Source organism: Oculina patagonica, chromosome 14 (genome assembly GCF_052425735.1).
Source record: "Oculina patagonica isolate OP01 chromosome 14, crgOcupat, whole genome shotgun sequence".
NCBI lineage: Eukaryota > Metazoa > Cnidaria > Anthozoa > Scleractinia > Oculinidae > Oculina > Oculina patagonica.
The window spans coordinates 341322-363401 of NC_135771.1; the positions used below are offsets into that span (position 1 = coordinate 341322).

The following is a 22080-nucleotide window of genomic DNA, read 5'->3' on the forward strand; positions in this document are numbered from 1 at the left end:
GCCGCAAAACGAACATTCTTTAATTTTAAGCCCGCAGTTCACATGGGGTTTGTCACCTGAGGTGTGAAAATTGTCACCTCAAACATCAATTTTTCTGAAACTTAACTTAAGTTGTCTTGGCCTGCTGTGTTTTTACTTTAGCCACCTCTCTTAATTTTAAGACATTTCTATCCAAAAAGGACCTGTTAAACTCCAGTCTACCACCTTAAACCAATACTTAACGTGCAAACGGACTCTGTGCGTGCAAAAGTTTTCATCTAAGAAGTTTTTGCTTTATGCATATTAAGAAACTCTGTAGCTCTTTAATTGACATTGCATATTTAATTTTATCTCAGTCTTGATAATGGCATCAAGATGATGCCAAAACGTCGACTTATAATTGTTATTATTATACATTGTAGTCACCATCTGTCTTCTCATTGGCTAAGAGCCTCAGCGCAAGAATCAGCGCAACCTACAGATTAGTGAATAATCTGCTAGCAGATTATTCACTAATCTGTAGGTTGGACGCGCAATGCATGATTTCCGAGGGCAATGTGGGACACATCTGACTGCGAAGGAAATTCATAGTTCGTCGATTCGCTTCTTCAACTGGGCAAAACATTTACCTTAATTGAACAATTGCTGGACAATAAATTCTCGGAAAACACAAAATGACCGACAAAGATTGCGAAGGAACTATTCCACGAATACCTTGAGAGAAAAGCATTCAGAAGCAGGACGACAAGTAGGAATTAGTAGAACGGTTGTTATCGTTTTAGCCTTATTTTATTTTTTTCAGAAAAACAATGTATAATAAAACAATTATTAAATTCGTTTGTGATCTCGGTAAGTGTTATCAGCCTCAGCCTTCGGCTTCGGCTGATAACACTTACCTCGACCTTGATTATTATGGATATTACAAAAACCTCATCCAATAACTGTTTATTATTATTGTTATTGTTATTGCTTCTGAATAACAGTATTTTCTTTATAAAATGCCGAAGGCATTGATGGGAATTTGTTTTTTGGCTTTTAACTTTGCGAAGTCATTTTCATGATGGCGTTTCTTTGTAAATATTTATTTATTGCAACCAAAAACATTCTGCGCTAAATATCCTTACCACACTTGTTGGTATCTTTGTTGTACTAAAGTTTACACTTATCCGCACTTTCAGGTGTAATCCCTCCTTAAATGAAAACTGCAACTTGCATTCGCCAAACAGTTAACTTACCACATGTGTAGTTATTGTAAACGCTGAATTCCTTATAAGAAAACGCATCACCTCCTGGTACCTTACACTCATGCCGATAATATCCTGATTCACAAAAATCGTGGGCTTTGCAGCAGCTAAAGAAAATTGCATATGAATAATTAAGGAGAAAGGGAAAAAATAAAAACGGAAAAGACGACAGGAAAACTGCAGAAAATGTGCAGGTGTCGGTTGTTGCAAGTGCACATTTTCTGCAGTTTCTTGCCAATTTTTTGCACTACCTGCAGATTGTCTGTAGTTGGCTGCAGACTTTCTGCAGTTACCTGAGATTTTCCGCACTACTTGCAGATGTTCTACAGTTTACTGGAGATTTTCTGCAGTTGCCTGTATATTTTCTGCAGATTAATTGCAGATTTTCTACAGTTGCTTGCAGATCTGCTTCAGTTCAGTAAATGTGCAGTTCAATTGAATGCACGTCAGTCTGTCTAGTGCCGTGACGCTGAGTGATGCTCCTTTTTGTTTTCCCATTTCTCCGGGAGTGAGGATTTTATGTCGCGTCAATGTGGTTATTGTTACAAGCCATTGCCCGTAATAGAAATAAAAGACATTACGAGAGGTATACTTGTTGGAAGCATTTTGAGCATGGCTAAGATTTCCCAAAAGATGTATCCAAAAGTGCATTGCTTACCGAAACGTCAAATGGAATCCCAGGAATAGAAATGGAAGAGGCGTTTCGGATTAAGACACCCTCGAGTATTTTGGTCGTGGGTCGCTTTAGCTGCGACAAAACTGCAAGACTTGCTTTACCGAATCGTTACGTTTGGGTCATTTAGGAAAGCTGTGTAGTTCACCCCCACGAGACCATTCATTATTGTTACGGCGCCTGGCGAGATGGTTTCTTGGACATAGAATATTTTCATGAAAACACTTTCACGAAGGGACTTCCTACGTCCTCCCAATTGCAAAAGTGGTTTCCGAACAGTGGGCAACTTGTGTTGGACGATCTAATGACATAGGGAAGTGAAGATTAAGAGTTGTTGGATTTGTTCACCAAACACTTTTATCATAAAAATATCACCGTTATGTTTCTTTGTCAAGACATGTTCACACCTGGTAAATACTCCAAGATTATTTCCAGGATGCTCACCACATAATAGCGCTCAAGAATCCTCGCGACCAGCTAGCCATGAAGGATTTTCTGCTTCAAGCTTTTAACCACCTTCTGGCCAGACATAATGACGGTGTATAAAAAGGGCGGAACGACCTTTCAGGTACTTGGAAAACAGATGTTTAGTCACCTCGTGACACACGAAGGAAACTCACACTGGTATCGATGAAAGAGAGAGAACGTTTGAACGCTGACAAAATTGTATATAAAAAACCGCTACAAACGACCCAGCTCATTTCAAGCAGGTTGTTTTAGGTGAAACATTGCCGAGTAGAAAAAGTCCAGGGCTGGTCGCTCGCCAAATATTTTTGACACCGAGCAAGAAGGTGGAAGCGATGAAGAAAATGAGGAGTCTGAAGAGGAACTTGAAGAGGAAGAGGAGACTAGAAGCAGTTTAGAGGAGGAAGGGGAAGTGGAGGACGATGACCCAAACTATGATCCATGGGTTCCGTTACGTAATAAAAGTAGGGTAAGATCTCAAAGAATCGTACACGAAACAAGTCAAACGATTCCTCAATAAGGATAAAACCAAAGATTATGCCGAGAAAGGCGCTCCCAATGCCTTATTACCTCTAAGAGGAAGAAGGCGATGGAGCATAGCAACTTGCGAAGCTTAGAGCGTCTAAAATGGGCCCACCACATTAAACGGGCGTTTTTTTTTTTCAATCAGTTTTTCCATTCGTTTGGGAAAATCTCTCAAAAGCCAATGGTCAACAGTTATTTCCGGTATTTTTCACCGAGTCACGTAGAACGGGCTAGGGTCCAGACTCGTGCTCTCCCTCCCTGCCAACCTCTATCTTTCTCTCTCTGATTATTATTATTCACGTTAATATAATACTAAACGCTGATTGAGCCGTTAGAAAATTTCCTGCAATCTGATTGGTTACTGCTCATATTAAGGAGCTTTACTCCTTTCAGGGACCTGCTTTTTTAAGTTTTTGAAATGCTATTCGCAGTAGTTTTTATTGTCATCTCTTTTTTCTTAATTTCACTTGATTAAGATCTGAGATTTTCTTATGGATAATATTTAACATATATTTGTGACGTCATAGATGTCATGATGTCTACAAGTTCATTTATAGGACCGAACTTATTGCTTTATCTGCGTTATCCCATTTCATGAAGGTTACGAAGTAAAGCAAACAAAAAACAATGTCTGGGGCTCTAAGACCAAAGGCAGTTTCTACGTATATCATATTACCATTTTGACTTCCATAGTAGAGAGAATGGTCATACTTTTTTTTTTATTATTGCAAAACACACAGAACGTTCTTACAAGGTGACATGTTCACTGCTAATTACTTACTACACAAGGATTTACTAATTACTTACTATACAAAGCCTTACTTATTACTTACTATACAAAGCTTACTCTACTAACAGTACAATACACTGCTTACACTACCTACATGACAATTAAGTGTCATTGTCAGAGTAAACCAGGCAATGCCAAAAGATGGGGGTCAGCCGATTTCCCTCATATTTTCAGCATTTAAAACCTATCAGATAAGATTAAGATTGGTGGCATTTAAATGATTTTCTGCCTTTTCAATCTTGAGATTGACCACCCCCCTAGTTTTTGGCACAGAAAGTGCCAAAAATCCTCATAAAAAAGGCCAAATTCTCAGTACAGGAAACAGATCTTCCTTTTGCATTTCGCGCACAAAACTTTTTCTCAAAGTAAATTAACTGGTTGTTGATGTTTTGCATGCTTAGAAACAACTTTTCAGTTCAACTGTAATTTTTACCATATTTTCTAAACTAGGTAGGTAGCTTGTGTCTTGCCACAGAGTGAATTTGGGGGATTTTCAAATTCAATTTTTTCAAAAGTGCGATAGTTTATTTTTTATTAAAAGCCATTTTATAACAGTCCATACCCTTCTTATTCGAAAACAAGAATTTATTGATTGGCACAATAAATTCTTTCTCCACGAATTTAGTTCAAAAATGGCTCTGATCGCTCTTATGGCTATTTTCCCGCCAAAATTAAATCACACTAAAATATCACATAACATCGATACAATTATATTTTGAAATGAAATAGTTGTATTTTAATTCATTGAAAGGAGTAGAAACTTCATTAAATGTGTTAATAATCGATTTCGAATTAACTATGTTAATTAACCCTCGGACGTACAAGGGGGGAGGGTGGATGCCACCCCCCAAAGGGGTTTTTTCTAAATTTTGAAAAAACGATTTACTCTACAATGCTGAAACTTTCATTAGCTGTTCATTCATCCTTTGCGGAAATTTTGATATGTCAACGTGTGTCCGTGGTGTGTGACGTTGCCATGGCAACGTCATAAATACAAGCAGGTCTTGCCAAAAATCGTCATTTTTACCATTTTTCTTATTTTTTTTTCCAGTTTTTTAAAACAGGAGTGCAAGATGTGTTTTTTTTTACATTCCGTAAGCATTCTGGCTTGATTTTGCATCAATTCCCGTTATTTTCTGACTTTCTAAGAAAATGTTGAAATCCAAGATGGCGGATCCAAGATGGCGGCTCTAATGACGTCACAGCCAATTAAAATTATGTCATCTTATAAAGCGGGCGACACACCTGGCGATTTTATACGCCGATCGCGGCGATCGGCGATAATCGCCAAGTGTGCCCGGTGCAGCGACTGCGATTTTCGCCGATCGCCGCGATCGGCGTATAAAATCGCCGATATCTGACATGTCGGATATCGGCGATTGAAATCGCCGGCATTCGCCAAGTGTGCCCACTCCCGCGATTTTCTACGCTCGTCGCCGCGATTCGCAAGTTAAGTCAACCAATCATGTTTGGCCTTTTTATCACATGACTTTTCAAAATGGCGGAAAGCAGCGATTCTGGGTTTTGGACTGAAGAGAAAGAAGCAAATCTGATCATTCAGTGGTCAAGAAAGCCGTGTCTATTTGATGTTACGTCGAGCGAATACAGTAATCGCCTGAAGAAAGAAGCTGCCTTTCAGGAAATCGCCGCGAAATTGAATATGCCAGGTACGCAAATCACATGCAAACCGGATGCAAACTTTACGCACACATGCATGCATGCTAAATTACAATTCCGGTCATAAACTTTCTTTATGTTTTGGTGGCTCCATTTTTTTAAATGCCCCTCGATGGAGACTGGGAACGAATAAACAAGGACGCGCGCGCGATCGGCGAAAAAAATCGCCAAGTGTGTCCGCAACCGTCCGCAACAGAAATCGCTTGCGATTTTCGCTGGCGATCAAATTCGCCGCGATCGGCGAATAAAATCGCCTAGTGTGTCGTGGGCTTAATAAAGTACGCTGAGGGCTTTCTTCCAAGTTCAAAATAATTTCGCTACGCCTTAATATAACGAAAACTCCGTGGAGGGGTTCCATCCACCCCCCCCCCCTTGTACGATGGTGGGGGTGTGAGTTGGCTTGTACGTCCGAGGGTTAAAGTAATAGATACCGCAGTCCGTGCATAAATTCATGGTGTATTTCCTGCGAAAAACTAAGTCGTATTACGTAAGTATTGCTTCGATTTTCATAGTTTAGTTTGGTATGTCTTAAAAGCGAGATTATAAACGTAATATATAAGGCGGTCTTTGTAGTAATGATCCAAGGTACCAAAGAAAGAAACCACGAGTCGAGACGTTATTTCTCACGTTCACAACCCTTCTACCCGAGATGAGACAGCATCATTGAAGCGTGTCACGGCGTGGGAAAACAATATAGCTCCAAATGATTGAAGAAAAATATGACTTTTAACTGAATAATCAAGGCTTTTCGTCTTCAAAATGCAATCATCATCGTCATCATCATCACCACCGCCACCCCCACCATCATCATCATCATCATCATCATCATCATCATCATCATCATCATCAACAACAACAACAACAACAACATCATTATCATCATTATCTCCACAGGTGTCCCATGATCTATGATTGTTATTTTATTATAGGAAATGAAAGCTCAGATTTATGAACTTTATGGGCCATATTGCTGAACGTTGTGCTTCTGTGCAAATTTAGATGGGTGTTGGGATTACAGTCGTCTTAAGTGATAAAAACGAGAATACAGTCCTCAACAACATATATCCAAAACAGAGATTTGTGCGTTTATTGGTCAAATGAGAGTACATTAAATTATTAGCACACAATTTCATCAAGAGTGTTACGATAACAGTTGCTCTATAGCCAGATTGTATAAGCAATGGTATAAGGAAAAAATGCTTCCTATTACTAACGATTCTAGCATAAAAATTGCTCAGCTAAACTTCTACCTGTGTACGTCTACTTGGGTCTTGTATGCGTGTTTGTGTCTGTTTTGGTATGAAAAGAACTAAAGACTAACTTGAAAAGAGAGGAGCTCGAATTACAACCAGCGTGACAGTGTTGCATACATTACAAAGGTCATGCAAACACGGCGTGGGTCATTAATCTGTTTGCATTGATCTTTGTGCAGTGATAACAACAGGTATTTTTTCAAGGTCGCCAGTCGCATGCAGTCGCCTGTTACTTCTCTTTTAGTGTTCTGGACAGATGCTCATACCTGCCACTCTATCTACGGATAAGTCAAAGTGACCTGAACTGAATGAAGAAAGCTCCCTCAGTGATTTCTGAACTTCGAGATCGCCATCCTCGCTTGCCACTCACAACAAGACCTCGAGTAGTAGAGTAGTAAGCGAACTGTAACATCTTGTTTACAAGCATCTAACGGTAGAACAGTTGTACTATATTCGAGAAGACTTCAAGGTGATTCTTGTGAAGCTAACGAACAATTCATACTTTATATAAGAGTGTTTGTCCCGAATGAAACGTGATAGTATGTATTGAAACTGACAAAATTCCGTGTCGAACGTGAGAAATAACGTCTCGACTCGTGGTTTCTTTCTTTGGTACCTTGGATCATTACTACAAAGACCGCCTTATATATTACGTTTATAATCTCGCTTTTAAGACATACCAAACTAAACTATGAAAATCGAAGCAATGCTTACGTAATACGACTTAGTTTTCGCAGGAAATACACCATGAATTTATGCACGGACTGCGGTATCTATTACTTTAACTCTCGGACGTACAAGCCAACTCACACCCCCACCATCGTACAAGGGGGGGGGGGTGGATGGAACCCTTCCACGGAGTTTTCGTTATATTAAGGCGTAGCGAAATTATTTTGAACTTGGAAGAAAGCCCTCAGCGTACTCTATAAGATGACATAATTTTAATTGGCTGTGACGTCATTAGAGCCGCCATCTTGGATCCGCCATCTTGGATTTCAACATTTTCTTAGAAAGTCAGAAAATAACGGGAATTGATGCAAAATCAAGCCAGAATGCTTACGGAATGTAAAAATAAACACATCTTGCACTTCTGTTTTAAAAAACTGGAAAAAATTAAGAAAAATGGTAAAAATGACGATTTTTGGCAAGACCTGCTAGTATTTATGACGTTGCCATGGCAACGTCACACACCACGGACACACGTTGACATATCAAAATTTCCGCAAAGGATGAATGAACAGCTAATGAAAGTTTCAGCATTGTAGAGTAAATCGTTTTTTCAAAATTTAGAAAAAACCTCATGGGGGGTGGCATCCACCCCCCTCCCCCCCTTGTACGTCCGAGGGTTAACTAACATAGTTAATTCGAAATCAATTATTAAAACATTTACTGAAGTTTCTACTCCTTTCAATGAATTAAAATACAACTATTTCATTTCAAAATATAATTGTATAGATGTTATGTGATATTTTAGTGTGATTTAATTTTGGCGGGAAAATAGCCATAAGAGCGATCAGAGCCATTTTTGAACTAAATTCGTGGAAAAAGAATTTATTGTGCCAATCAATAAATTCTTGTTTTCGAATAAGAAGGGTATGGACTGTTATAAAATGGCTTTTAATAAAAAATAAACTATCGCACTTTTGAAAAAATTGAATTTGAAAATCCCCCAAATTCACTCTGTGGCAAGACACAAGCTACCTACCTAGTTTAGAAAATATAGTAAAAATTACAGTTTAACTGGAAAGGTGTTTCTAAGCATGTAAAACATCAACAACCAGTTAATTTACCTTGAGAAAAAGTTTTGTGCACGAAATGCAAAAGGAAGATCTGTTTTCTGTACTGAGAATTTGGCCTTTTTTATGAGGATTTTTGGCACTTTCTGTGCCAAAAACTAGGGGGGTGGTCAATCTCAAGATTGAAAAGGCAGAAAATCATTTAAATGCCACCAATCTTAATCTTATCTGATAGGTTTTAAATGCTGAAAATATGAGGGAAATCGGCTGACCCCCATCTTTTGGCATTGCCTGGTTTACTCTGACAATGACACTTAAATTGTTTACAACACGTTACTTACAATACAATACTCAATTTCTTAAAATTCAATATTGATACTTTTAATACATTTACAAAAAAACTATCAACTACTTTCGGCTTATTAAAGATAAATTATAATTAAAATGGTAACTTATAAAAACTAAATCAAATTGCGCCATTTTTTTTCTTACCAACATTTTGTTCAAAAATTTTAAGCTGTTTCTGTCAGTCATTGAGAGGGGCTTGAAAGAGCGTTGAAGGAATTACCTGTTCAGAGGACCTTAGAGCCTAATATATTGAGTATATTCGGCTAGGGAGGGTGAAGATAAAGAGATTAGTTTTTATTCATTTATTTTATTTCTTCTTTAAAAGGCTTTCCAGCAAATCCCACTTTTTGTTGGTTGTGTCATCTGTTCTTTGTTCAACGACATAAATCGATTTAAGATAAAGTAGAAAACTTTCTATTTTAGGAAATCTTGTTTTATTTTTACAAATCCAAATAAAGTGTCTGGCCAGTAGAAAGCAGAAGTTAATTTGGCGATGATTTTTTGAGCAGTCCGGTATCAATCCTAAGGCTACAGAGATGTTCACTGTGTAATGTTCTGGAAATATTTTAGATAATTTTAGCAGTTCGGTTAAGGAGTTCCAAAAGGAGGTCACCCTGGAGCACGACCAGAAGAGATGCTTTAGTTTTTCTGGTTCTTCTTTGCAGAAAGAGCAGTTTGGGTCATCTTGTATTCAAATTTTTGTTAAGAATTCATTAGTTGATATTCGCCTATGTAAAAGTTTGAATTGGAACTCGACAAGTTTTGTGCTTTTGGTGCATTTAAAGGCTAATTGATAGGCATCGCTCCATTTAATGCATTTTGTTTCTTCTGTATTACAGTCTTCAAACCATTTCCGTTGAGATTGGGAAGAAAGCGTAGATTTTTTGGATATCAGTTTCTGATACACTGGTGGGCTTGTTCGTTGCAATTTTATTAACGTTTCCGAAAAGGTTTCGTATTCGGAGCCTGTCGTAATAAGGTTGTTTTTGTGTGCGTCCCATAGCAGTTTAATGGCCGATATGAGTCCATAGTATCTGAGAAGACAACTTTTAAGACTGAATTTTGTCTGTAGTTCAAAATAGGATAAGAAATTATTTGAGCCATCTTTCAAATGTTTCACCTTTGTGATACCTTTATGATAACATTCAGAGTAAAAGACAGGACAGTCATCAATTCTGATCACTGAATTGTGCCATAAGTTTTGGTTAAGGAACTGATTCTCAGATTTAATTTCATCTTCAAAATTAACTTCCGACCAGATTGTCAGTACTTCTTTGATGAAAGTATCCTTAATTTGAAATTTCTTTATGTCTTTCGTGTTGAGATTGCCCTTAAGGACTATTGGACCTCCACTTTTGTCTAGCTCCACATCAAAAAAAAGTTTCCATTTACCATGATTTTCTTCATCTAAATATTTTTTAACCCACGAGGCTTTCAGGGATTTGCTAAAACTTTCAATATCGATCATTCTGAGGCCTCCGCTTGGGTAGTCATTAATGATAACATTTCGTTTGATTCTATCTGGTTTTCCATTCCAAAGGAATGAGAAGAAAAGTTTGTTTACTTCTTTGATGACTTTCTCATTTGAAGGTGAAGGCGATAATACATAAACGAGTTGAGAGGCGACAAGACTCTTCAGGAATGTTATTTTGCCCATTAGTGTGAGTCTGCGATATTTCCAGCAGCTTAAAACAGTCCTTACCTTTTCTAATTTTTCATTGTAGTTCAAAGCCGCGGTTTCTTTCGCGTCAATTGAAAGCCAAACACCAAGAGCTTTTACTTTGTTTTTTGGCCACTTAAAGTTTCTTCCAGGAAGTGATATTTCAGAGCTACCACATTTTGATCCGATCCATAGAGCTTCCGTTTTTTTGTCGTTTAGTTTCAAACCGGAGACTTTGTAGAAATCATCCAGAGTTTGAAGACAATTTATTAAAGATTCTCTTGACCCATTTAGAACTAAAGTTGTGTCGTCCGCGTATTGACTTAACTTAATTTCTTTATATTTTACTAGGATTCCTTTAATATTTCTATTTTTGCGAATTGTTTTGGCTAACACTTCAGCTGATAAAACGAACAGATAAGGCGAAAGGGGACACCCCTGCCGAACACCTCTTTGAATTTGAAAAAAATCACTCGCCCTGCCATTGTTTAAAACACAGCTTTCAAAAGATTGGTAGAAAAGGTTTAACCATTGTATCATACCAGTGCCGAAACCGAAATATGCTAGAGTTTTCCTGATGAAAGGCCATTCAACTGTATCAAAAGCTTTTTAAAAGTCAAGAAACACTGTAATAATCCTGGTATATTTTTTTCTTTTGCATAGCGAATGATACTGTCGATTAGTCGGATGTTTTCACCAATGAATCTGCCTTTAATTAAGCCTGTCTGATCGTTGTTAATTACGTTCGGGAGGTACTTTTTTATACGGTTAGCAATTGCCTTAGCCGCTAGTTTATAGTCGCAATTTAGTAGAGTTAGCGGTCTCCAGTTCTTGATTAGATAAGGCTCTGCGTCCTTCTTTGGGATAAGTTTAATAATTCCCCTTCTCTGGGTGATTGAGAGTTGACCTGTATCGTAGGCAAAGTTTAATGCATTGATAATAATGGTGGATAATAAATGTTGATATGTCATTCCAAAAAATTTTGTAAAACTCGGCTGCCAAGCCATCTGTACCGGGGTTTTTGTCTGATTCCATGGTTTTAAGAGCATTCAGGCACTCTTTTATGGTGACTGGACCTTCGCAGGCTTCCCTTTCATGATCTGTAAGGATTTATCGTTTTCACCGTCAAAGAAGACAGATGTATCAAGCAATTCATCTGCCATACATCTGGATTCATAAAGACTCTTAAAGAAAGATACGCACTCTTTTCCAATTTCTTCGTTTGAAGTAACGAATTGGTTTTCGCTTATTTTAATTTGCATTGGCTTATTGCACTTTGTTTATAGTGTCGTTTTTCCAGTTTTAAAAGTATTTAGTATTCTTCTCTCCTTCGTTATACCACTTCGTTTTGGATCTCAATATTGCACCTTTAATGCGCTCTTCAATTATTTTCTCAAGTTCACGCTTTTGTTTATCAATTTCTTCCTCGACGTGTGAAGTTTGAGCGTCATCTAAATTTCTTTTGTCGGCTTCCTCCTCTAATTTGGCGATTGATTGTTCTAGGTCAATTTCCCTTTCCTTTGTTTGTTTCTTTTTAGTCTTGGCATATAAAAGAGATTGTTCACGCACTTTTAATTTAACCATTTCCCAGAGAAGTGTAGGGCTGACCGAGTTATCTTCACTATATTCGTCAAGTGTTTCTTTAATAGTTGCTTTTATTTGATTTACATAAGTCGTTTCAATCAAAAAGGATGTATTAAGCTTTCAGAAACCCAGTCCCCTAGGGTTTGAATGTATTGATATCTTTAAAGTTATCATAGAGTGATCTGATTTATATCCGGGAGATATTTCGGCGTGAGTTGTCAAGTTAGCAATACTTTGGCTTACCAAGAAAAAGTCCAACCTGCATTGAACTTTAGGATGCCGTTGTCTCCAAGTGTATCGATTGGTATCGGGATGCAATAACCGCCATGCGTCCACTAAATCAAGATTCTCAGAAAATTCGTGAATAATTTTTACACTGTTTTGGTGCGTTTTTGGAAGACCACCACTTTTGTCCTTTTCTAGATCAGGACGAGGTTAAAGTCTCCTCCTATAACAATTTCCTCGCTTCTGAAGTCAGCAAGATGGTCGAAAAAATCAGAAAAGAACGCTGGGTTATCGTCGTTCGGGGCGTAGATGTTAGCCAACGTTAAAAGTTTTTCATTTGCTTTTATATCGCAAAGGATGAAGCGCCCTAAAGGGTCGATGTATTGTTTTTGAATTTGTAAATTGAAGTTATTATTAAATAGGATGCAGAAAGGTCATACTTACAAATCAAAGTTGTCCACATATTTGTCAGATCCTTCTCCACGTAAACCACACCAACAACCGTAATTGTAAAGACATTCAACTTCCTGTTGAGTTTTTTTAAGTACATCTACCATTATATCTCGCACTTGAATGGTTTTTGGTTTCTTGGGAAAAAAGCACCTCTGTCTTTTATCTTCTGAAAATATATTTATAAACTGTTCAAATATTGAGTGTACTACCACAGGATTAGTGCTCTTTTTATAGGATTAACTGTTTAACGATTTTCTGTCACACATAAAAAAACGCAAATTTTACCTCAATTGATGTTTTGTTTAATAGCGGAGCTCCGTTTCTATATATTTTCAGATCTTTACGTGAATTTTCATTTTAATTTGTTGCAATAATAATGCTTTTCGTGGCTTTTGTTGTATGTTAAACATCATTGGTGAAGTTGCAATAGAATGCAAAAGACGGGAACATCTACACCATAACAAGCCACCTTAAACTACAAAAACGGCGCCCACCTACTAATCGCAAATAAAACTGCTCAGCCAAATAAACGCTTCACTTAACCCACGTCTACAACTTATTTATTTGATCGGACTGTGAAGAAAAAAACTTGATTTCTTTCAAGCTGCAGGAAGAGCTTTGAGCTTTAATACAGCGATCGATGAGGAGATGGCGGATGATGATAAGAGTACAGCAGGGTTCGTTCGTAAACCATAAGTGTTTTTACACATATAAATCGCTTGCTTTCAACTGTTCATCTGCAAGAACTGTGGCATTACAACTGTTTCTGCAAATCTCCAATCAGACCGTTTATAACTATCAGCAAAATAAATGTTTTACCCAACAACTTCTATAAAAGCGCTAATCCATTGACCTTGTCTGACGGATGCCCTACTACTTAATGTTTTTAAATAAAGCACTAGCTGACTTACCCAAAAAGTCACGACTTACCTTCTATTAGGCTGGTTCCGTTAAGTTGATCATACAAGATAGATGATGCTCGACCTTAAAACAAACGTTTTAGTATTAACAATTTTGCAACGCTATTGTCTACTCATATTTCAAAAGTAGGACAACTTAGTTTTAAGTAACTGAGTACATTGTAACTATGGGATCTAATCAGATCTATTAACCCGATCAAGCTTTGTAACTACAGCATTGATATAGACTTTTGGAGTTACAGAGTCGCGGGGATCTGGAGTTACAGAGTCGCGGGGAGGGGTGTTGCACTCCACTGTAGATCTACATCTAATTGCAGTAGTGTTACCACGGCGAAGAAATGAAAGAGACTCAAAACTCCATTTAAGTGATAAAACAGTTCGAGAACTCATTAAAAATATTAAGGAAATAACCTAATTAAAGGAACTAGCTAAGTGGTACCCATATGACGAGTTGTCACAATAAAAAGTGTGGTGAAGGGACAGCGTTAAGGGGTCAGAATGGTACAGTATTCTTAAGAAGCTTCAGCAGCAATCTAGAGGCTACTTCGACTTAAGAGCGCACAAACTATTCCCTACCCCTAGCTTTTCTCCTTAACGTTTTGTTTCATTATGTTTATCTTAATAAGACGTGTCAAAACTACTGTAAAAGCTGTATTTAGCCCCTTGAAAAGAGGGCTTATACCTTTTAAGACTTTTTAGAGAGGGGGAGTTTCTAGAGACAGAAAGGGGCTTATATCAAATCATATTTCAGTAAGGGTACATAGGAAAGAAGCCCAGGGGGAGGAGGAACTCGAAGTATACATGACAGGGGGTCCGACGTATATTTTTGGGTTGAATATTTACACGCTCGGTATTTTTTGGGGTCAAGAGAGCAGTCACATTTTTTTAGGTCTTAAAAAAATATGCGTATTTTTTGGGTCTTGTCTCCGAACGAACTTTTCCGTTTCTGGTTTTCGTTGCGATCAGTGGATCGGAAAAATATTCATTCGAAAGTTTTTTCAATGACATGCATTAAAATTTCTGCTTCATTGAATAAATCAGTATTGAGGTATTTAAGTCTTGTATTTTTTGGGGTTGGAAATTTTGAGGCCAGTATTTTTTTGGGTCTAAAATTTCAGGCGTATCATGTATACCTCGAGTACCCCCTGGCGAAAGAAGTACACTTCATAGAAAGCGAGGTGGTCTTACTAAAACATTAAACTTCCAGGCTTTTAAAAAAGGGGGCTTTTTAAAAATAGAACTTTTTAGCAGGTTACCAAAGCGCAAAACCATTAGAAGCATTGCCCATCCCACAAACACGGCGAAGACAATTTTCATCATTGACCTGTGCAAAGAAGACATGATACTTGTTAAGTTACGGAATGAAATATTGTCTTACAAGAAAACTTATGATCGAAGGAGAGTATTCAATTATCAGTCAACTGTCGCGAAGAATATACTTACGCACAGTTCTGTTTTGATTGTGCGAATAAAAATCATATTTCGCTGCATGAAACAGCTTCAAATACATGGAATCCAAATTACACTTTTTAAAGGGGCTAGGAGAAAAACTGATTCTTCTATTCAAGTTTGCTTTATAGTGGGTGAAATATTGATGTTCAAAAGAACAAAGGTCATTTTGATTTGATTTCATCTGTAAAAGTATAGAACATAACAAGAAGAAATCAATTTGTGAAAAAAAGAAATAAGGAAATAACTTACGCGGAGAATAGATAACCATTAATTTGTTTTCTAAATCCTTCCTTTGGCGAAGTGTTTTACAGTGTCTCCTTAGCTTTTATGTCTAATGTCAGTTCACAGAATAGATAAAAGTTATCAGTTAACTATGATAAACCCACCATGTTTTAAATTTTAATAAGATGAAATGTAAATAGATGGCTTAGGGACAGAGTTCAACCTGCAAAAGGAGGCAGAATTATGTAATGGGGGACTGTTTTAAAGAACCTGCTTTCTGGTTCCTTGGCGTGTGTTTTTGATGATCTTAGCTTTAGTTCGAGTAACTTTTGAAAGTTTTTCAAGAAGATGGCGATTTGCTTAGTCTGGGCACCTCCAATCACGAAAAGAAAAAACTATTTTCTCACATGAGACAACTGCCTGCAAGAGTCACCCTTACGTAGTAATTATAAGAGTTGGGATCACATGACCACTTATTTTTATTATTAACAAAAATAAACTGATATACTGTTCAGATTGGCACAAGAGGAAGGTTGTCTTTTTGGAAGGGTGTTCACTTTAAGATGGTTACATACGTAAACAACTATTTCCTTAACAGACTACTCGCCTAATAAATTTGTTCTTGTCATAGCTTGAGTAAACTCTTCTAGGCAGCATTTGAGCAGAGTAGACACTGTTTACGCTCACTGACCGGCAGACAGAAAGGCCACTGAATTTACGAGCAGAACATATTCAAGTGTATCCTTACTGACAGCGAGGCAAGACATAAACCTAGTCAAGCGTAATGTGCAAAACTGGCTAATAAATTGATATACCCCTTATGCTATATTAAGAATGTTTTAAAATTCGTATCCAAAATAAGCTAAATGAGTCAACCCTTTTTAATCACACGAGCAAAAAACTACTCAGCTGCCATAGGTGGCCCACATAATAAAACAAAGTCATAGGTTTGCAACCAAAGAATCACTTAAGTTTTTCTTCCCTAGGCTTGAGTGAGTTCTGCTGGCTGCATGTCGAGCAGAATGGACATTTTTTAAGCTCACGGGCTGGGAAGGCAGAATATGCCAGTTTAAAAGCAAAATTTATCCAAGCGTAATCTTCTGACAGACATAAAAAGACATAAATCTAGTCAAGCATGTGCAAAATGTTAAAAGAAAACTTTCAGATTCATATCAGAATCATGCCAATTAAACCAACCTTATGCCACAAAAGCGAAACACAAATCAACCGGATGGCTTGTCGCCAAAGTATTTTTCAAAATATTCAAATTCACCAAAATTCGCTTTACCGCATTAGTTATTCTAGCCTAAGCTTGAATGAATTCTGCTAGCATAGTTCCGAGCAGAATATACCTGTTTTACGCTCCCTGGCCATGGAGGCAGAATATGCCAATTTACGGGCAGAATTTATCGAAGCATAATCTTACCTCAGGCATCGTGTGCAAAATCTGTAAACAAATAGTCAACAGTTGACCATACAGGGTGGGCTCAAGAAAGAGCAACGTTTTTGTGTAGCTCAGTTTAAGGATATTTCTTAACTACCATACATTTTTCCAATCGAAACGTTAAGCAACAACGTTAACCTTCCAACGTAGGTCGACACTTTTCATGTCCTTCGCGTTTTTGTTTATCGAATATTACCTTCGTATCAAAAAATAGTCTATTGTTGTGGCTCAACTTTTCCCATTAATCAGTAGACAATAGTCTTTTGGTGTTTGGTTGCGCTGAGGGACTTCCGCCGAAGCTTACCGGAAAATGTTTTAGTCTGGATGGTCTGTCCATGAAATAACTTGATACTGTCAACTAGCAAAACTTGAAGGCTTGGTAAAAGTTACATCTTGAATGTTGGTCTTTTTCAGGTAAAAGATGAGGTCGGTGGTTCTACTCAATTTCATTCTGTTGCTCTTTTGTCCTACGCATCTATTAAAAGGTTAGAAATTCAAATTGCTCTTAATGGTTCGATTTCTAGGAAGAGTTTGGTTTATGAAAGTAGTCAAAAACACCATGGCACGTTGGGGTACGGGGATTGTCTATTATATCATTCCATAAGGTCGAGTTTCGAGTATAAAATAGCCTGGTAGGTCTTAGAATTTTTTTTATCACCAAGCTCGGTTTATTTCCAGTATTGTGTGATTGGTTTAGAACGTTATGTTGAGATTTTTCGGTTAATTTCCCATTTTTCTCTAAGTTGTTGCCCGAAATCCAAGCATTTTGCCTGAAAAAGAGTCTAGGGGGTCGTATCCTTAATAACGGTCCGATCGGTTCCGGATCGAAATATTAAATCGCCTGATTTTTTTGTGTTGCGAAAGGCCTTTATACTTAGTTAGGGCTAAAAATAATTTTGTGCACGCCCGAAATCCGGCACGATTTTTAAGAAATCGATGAAACGCAAGGACAGCATGTACTGCCATAGTTTTTAACATAGCAAGGAAGAACTGCGTCTTTTTTATGGGCTGTAGGAGTTTCGAGCAAATGAAAGTTAATCTGTTGGTATTTCGTGATGCTATTCACACCTACGATTACCGGTTCGCGGGCAGGCGGTGTTGGACACGACTCGCAAAGCATGCCGGAAGAAATTTTCAATTGCACTTATTATCGTCTGATCGCCGATCTGTAAACATCTCCTCGCGGTGCGAAGATATTCCAATGCTGAAAAAATATCGTAGGAAATACATATCAAATCTTTCGCGAGCCTAGTAGCACCTATAGATGATCATAGATGCGTATTGCTGGATTCATAAAGGCGACATTTTACGGCGGAACAACTCATATTTTTGATTCGAAACATCGCGGTTCGTCGACTATTGGAAATATTATTCGATTCTAGCACGTTTGTGATCGAAGTAAACGGGCTAAAATTGAACTTATCTTTGGCGCTTTGTTTTTCAGAAATGTCGAGTTATGTATGAAGTACGTCGATGTACTACTGGCCAACGCAGTTCGCCCTATCGTGGTTTTTGATGGATTTTCGCTGGGTTGTTTTACTTGGAGGGCCCAACGGCCGTTTTGATATAATATGCCGAGTATCGGCGAAACAAAATGATGATATAAACACTTAATATTCGTCTTCTTGAATAGATAGGTGGAACACATGCATATTTCTCGTTCTTCGAGCGAGCTGCGCGAAGGATAAGTGGAACACATATATATTTATCGTTCTTAAAGCGTGCTGCGCGAAGGATAAGTGGAGTACATGCATATTTTTCATTGTTAAAGCATGTTGCGCGAAGGATAAGTGGAATACGTGTATATTTTTCGTTCTTAAAGCGGGTGCGCGAAGTATAAGTGGAATACATGCAAATTTCTCGTTCTTACTAAAGCGTGTTGCGCGAAGGATAAGTGGAATACATGTGTATTTCTCGTTCATAAAGCATGTTGAGCGAAGGATAATTATTCGTCGACTGCGGGACTGCGGGAGCATTATAGTTCAACTGCTTGTGGCTGGGCAATCGCTCCGACATGCCGAATATCGGCCAAACAAAAGGATGATATAAACACTACAATAACAAAAATGGCAAGTGAACATTAAAATATAAATACACATCAACGGGAGTACCAAATTAAGCCCTTGTCCTGTAAGAACATCGACATAAAACACACCATCAACTCCCGCAAAATGCCTCGAAATGGAAGAGAACTGAGTGACATATCAAGGAAAAAAACCCCAACTTCAAGTCCAAATTTGACCGTTAAAACGGCGGGGCCCGCCCGGGCCCACCGTACTTTTCTTAAAGTTCAACTATCGAACTTAAGTTCTATGCAAAAATAATCTACAGTACTGATCCTTGTTTGTCAAGAAATGAGCAAATGTTCATCGACGTCGAACGCTTGCGACAAACAACCCTTTACCATATGGCATGATTTCAATCGACTAGTTTTGAGAGAAAAATCGCTTCCCTTAATTCAGAACTTGACAGATGACTGGCCTAGGTATTATTCTTCCAGCTCCAATAAAATAATCCGTAACAACCGTTAAAGTTTCGCCGGAATCGCACGAAGAAGATGAGACCTTCTCAAAATCCCGCGACAAAATTGTCCGCCATTGCTTCCACCAAGGTGACAAATGATTGGTCGAAAAATGTCACGTGAACCGTGTCCAACACCGCCTGGTTCGCGGGACTAGCCGAATATTAGTCATTTTGTGGATCTCTTTTCTCAGTTGGCGGATGAAAACAAAAGATGGCAGTAACACCAATGTAAAGTCTTAACCTTTCCCTTAAAGAATATGTAAGCAACTTTTGTCTATTACACCTTTTTTGTATACGTCGGAGGAATAATTTTCCCTAAGTTTAAGAAATTACCATAAATAACACCCAATCGCATATTGTTTAAAACATGAAATACCTTGGACCAAATACCTGTCTTGTCAGTCAAGAAATAAACTAATTTTCACCACATTTGCGCACGTGTTTGTGAGCACCTCGTCAGACAAGTCTTCACATATTTACAGGCACCTGCAGTCATGTAGGGCCTGTTATGACTCTTGCACGATCTTAGATTTTGCCGCCTCGAAATTCCAAATTAAATGAAAGAGGCGATGCATATTAAGTGGGAAAATCCTACTCTTAAACAGCAGCTAAAACATCTAGAGTTATCTCTTTTTTTAATTATTTTGTTCTTTCTTTTCGTCTTTTATTTTATCTTTCATGTTATTGGAAGTCCTCTTTTTGTGTTCCTTATTCACTTAAAGTAACTATGCGCGCCCTATTTTGTTTCCCGCGTATTTCATTTTCAAATTGTAAATTGTAAGTTTTAAAGCGCAATTTTGCAACGTACGTTAATACGAAAATTCAAATCTTCACCTGTTAAGGCCCATTTGCAACTGAAGATGACATAAGAATGCCGAAACATGTTTTTTTCGGTAATTGAAAACTGTTGTTTCTTTATTGAGAACTGTTCCTATATTTTGATACTCTTACCAGAAGCTCTTACTCGCAAACGCCTCAGGAAAAAAATAATAAGCCAATGAGGGAGCGGCAGCTTAGAAAAACACAAAAGGCATTGTGTCGATAAAGGTGCACAAAAAAAGACAACAAAAAGGTGTTTGGAAAATTAATTCGCCGAAACAAATTACGGTCAGATATTGAAAATTCGGGCAGCTTAACAAACCAATCACAGTGTTGACCAGTTTTGATAGAATAATATCTTATTTTACATATTTTAGATCAGAAGTAATCGAAAATATACTTGCATAACTTTGAAACTTAGTCCGCCGGAAAAAAATACAAATTTAAACATAAACGCTTATATTGCCAGGTTATTACATTTCACCCTAATCGTCTGCATATGTCCGGTTGCTAATTCAACTGGATTGACGCGTGCAGTATAAGTCACTGAGGGGTAAAATGGGAACTGGTAAATGGGAAATTTTCACTGAGAAAATGAAATTTGGGTTACTGCACTGAGACTGGGAATCGCAAACAAATAAACAAAAGAACTAGTACTGGCATTTGGAAAATCGGGAAAACATTGGCTGGTATCTGGGAGAAATTTGGGCTAGTGTAATGGGGTTTTATAACACTAACCCAGCCCCCACTCTTACCCCCAGCTTCCAAAACCACTGAGAAAAAAACACGATTTCAAACACGAAATTGAGCAATGATCAATAGGATTATTTATTTAACTTTTAAAACAGCGAATTTCACTTAAGTGTCGAAGGCAATTTAGTTTTTCTTTGGTTTGCAGTACAGCATTCAGTGGTTTAATAAAATTCTCACCACTCTTTTCTCAGCCAATCAGAAATCAAACCAAACCAATCGTGTCTTACACACGTTTTCCCTCGACTAGTTGTGTCCTTTGTGATTAGCCAGACAGAATACTTTGAATTTGGTTGATCGACAGTAAATTTTTATAACTTTGTGATTCAATATTTCAGCTCAGGAAAGTTCATCAAGCGAAAACCCTGTAAACAACTGCTACACTTTTCATGACGTTGACAGTACATGGGAGGAGGCTCGTGACGCGTGCCGTGAAATGGGTGCTCACCTGGTTACCTTTGAAACGACAGAAGAGTGGAACAATGTGAGGAAATTCATAAGAGAAAAAGTGGAAAAGGGTGACAGTGATTATGTGCACTGGTACATTGGACTCCGTAAAGAAAGCGGAACGTGGAGGTGGGTGGGGGAAGGTTCGCCTGGTGTCTCTATAACTGAGGATGACCCTCGCTGGCAGCTCAATGAGCCCAACACCACCCATGGCCCTGAATTTTGTGGAGAAATCAATGCTTTGTATCGAGGTCAGCGCGGGCACTTTAATAATGTTGAGTGCGATGTTAGATATATGGCGAAAAGAAGAAAGGACAACGGCGAGCCTGTCGATCCACGTGGATACATTTGCGAAAATTACAAAAAATAGCAAAACTTATTATGAGTTAACATGATAAATGATCGAAATGTCTTAAAAGTAGCAGTTGACATAAAATAAAACAACTCACTTGAAAATAATAAAAAATGAAGTGTAACCAAAATAAAACCAGCTAACTTAAAAATGATCAGTGGTCACAAGTTTTTCTTTAAAAAAATACCTGACAATATCCTATTAATTTTATCAACGAACATCTGGTAACCAGGCAATGCATATGCCCCTTACTATTCGTTTCTCTTCAAAGCGGATATTTTTTGTAAAGGTTGGCTTTGAATCATTCCAAAGAAAATCCTTCCTCGCTTCTTTTAAAACCAATGCTTGGCAAAAATCTTCAGTTTTAAAGCTTGCTTAGCACGGCGGGGTTTGATGAACATGTCCACACCGGCAATGTAATAAAACGTTAACAGTTGCTTCTTGTTTTTGGCTGTGGATGACCAATTTATGGTTCACTTGGGAACTTTCTAATAAACTCAAGAAGCTGGAGTTCCTCTCAGCCTTCGCCTCCAGCAACA

General features: G+C 37.9%; 2 protein-coding genes across 2 annotated transcripts in view; one reads left to right on the forward strand and one right to left on the reverse strand.

Moving 5' to 3' along the window:
- LOC144637412 (uncharacterized) overlaps positions 1-15261 on the reverse strand; it is a 35111-nt gene extending 19850 nt beyond the window's left edge. The window contains exons 1-5 of the mRNA XM_078496475.1: positions 15234-15261; positions 14789-14856; positions 13543-13596; positions 12604-12778; positions 1215-1330 (exon numbers count right to left, since the gene is read on the reverse strand). Of these exons, the coding sequence (XP_078352601.1) occupies positions 1215-1330; positions 12604-12778; positions 13543-13596; positions 14789-14852 (409 nt within the window). The 5' untranslated portion in view covers positions 14853-14856; positions 15234-15261. The remainder of the gene's footprint in view (positions 1-1214; positions 1331-12603; positions 12779-13542; positions 13597-14788; positions 14857-15233) is intronic.
- A 1796-nt stretch (positions 15262-17057) lies between these two features.
- On the forward strand, positions 17058-21630 carry LOC144639367 (C-type lectin domain family 4 member D-like). Its single transcript, XM_078498679.1, has 2 exons — positions 17058-17135; positions 21081-21630. The coding sequence occupies exons 1-2, from the start codon at positions 17072-17074 to the stop codon at positions 21557-21559; spliced, it is 543 nt and encodes a 180-aa protein (XP_078354805.1). The 5' UTR covers positions 17058-17071; the 3' UTR covers positions 21560-21630.
- Positions 21631-22080: the final 450 nt, after the last annotated feature.

Bases quoted from the DNA above. Each gene is read 5' to 3' on its own strand.
- LOC144639367 (XM_078498679.1), top strand. From the start codon at position 17,072: ATGAGGTCGGTGGTTCTACTCAATTTCATTCTGTTGCTCTTTTGTCCT. The intron at 17,136-21,080 runs GTTAGAAATTCA...TCAATATTTCAG, and splicing joins TCCTACGCATCTATTAAAAG to CTCAGGAAAGTTCATCAAGC.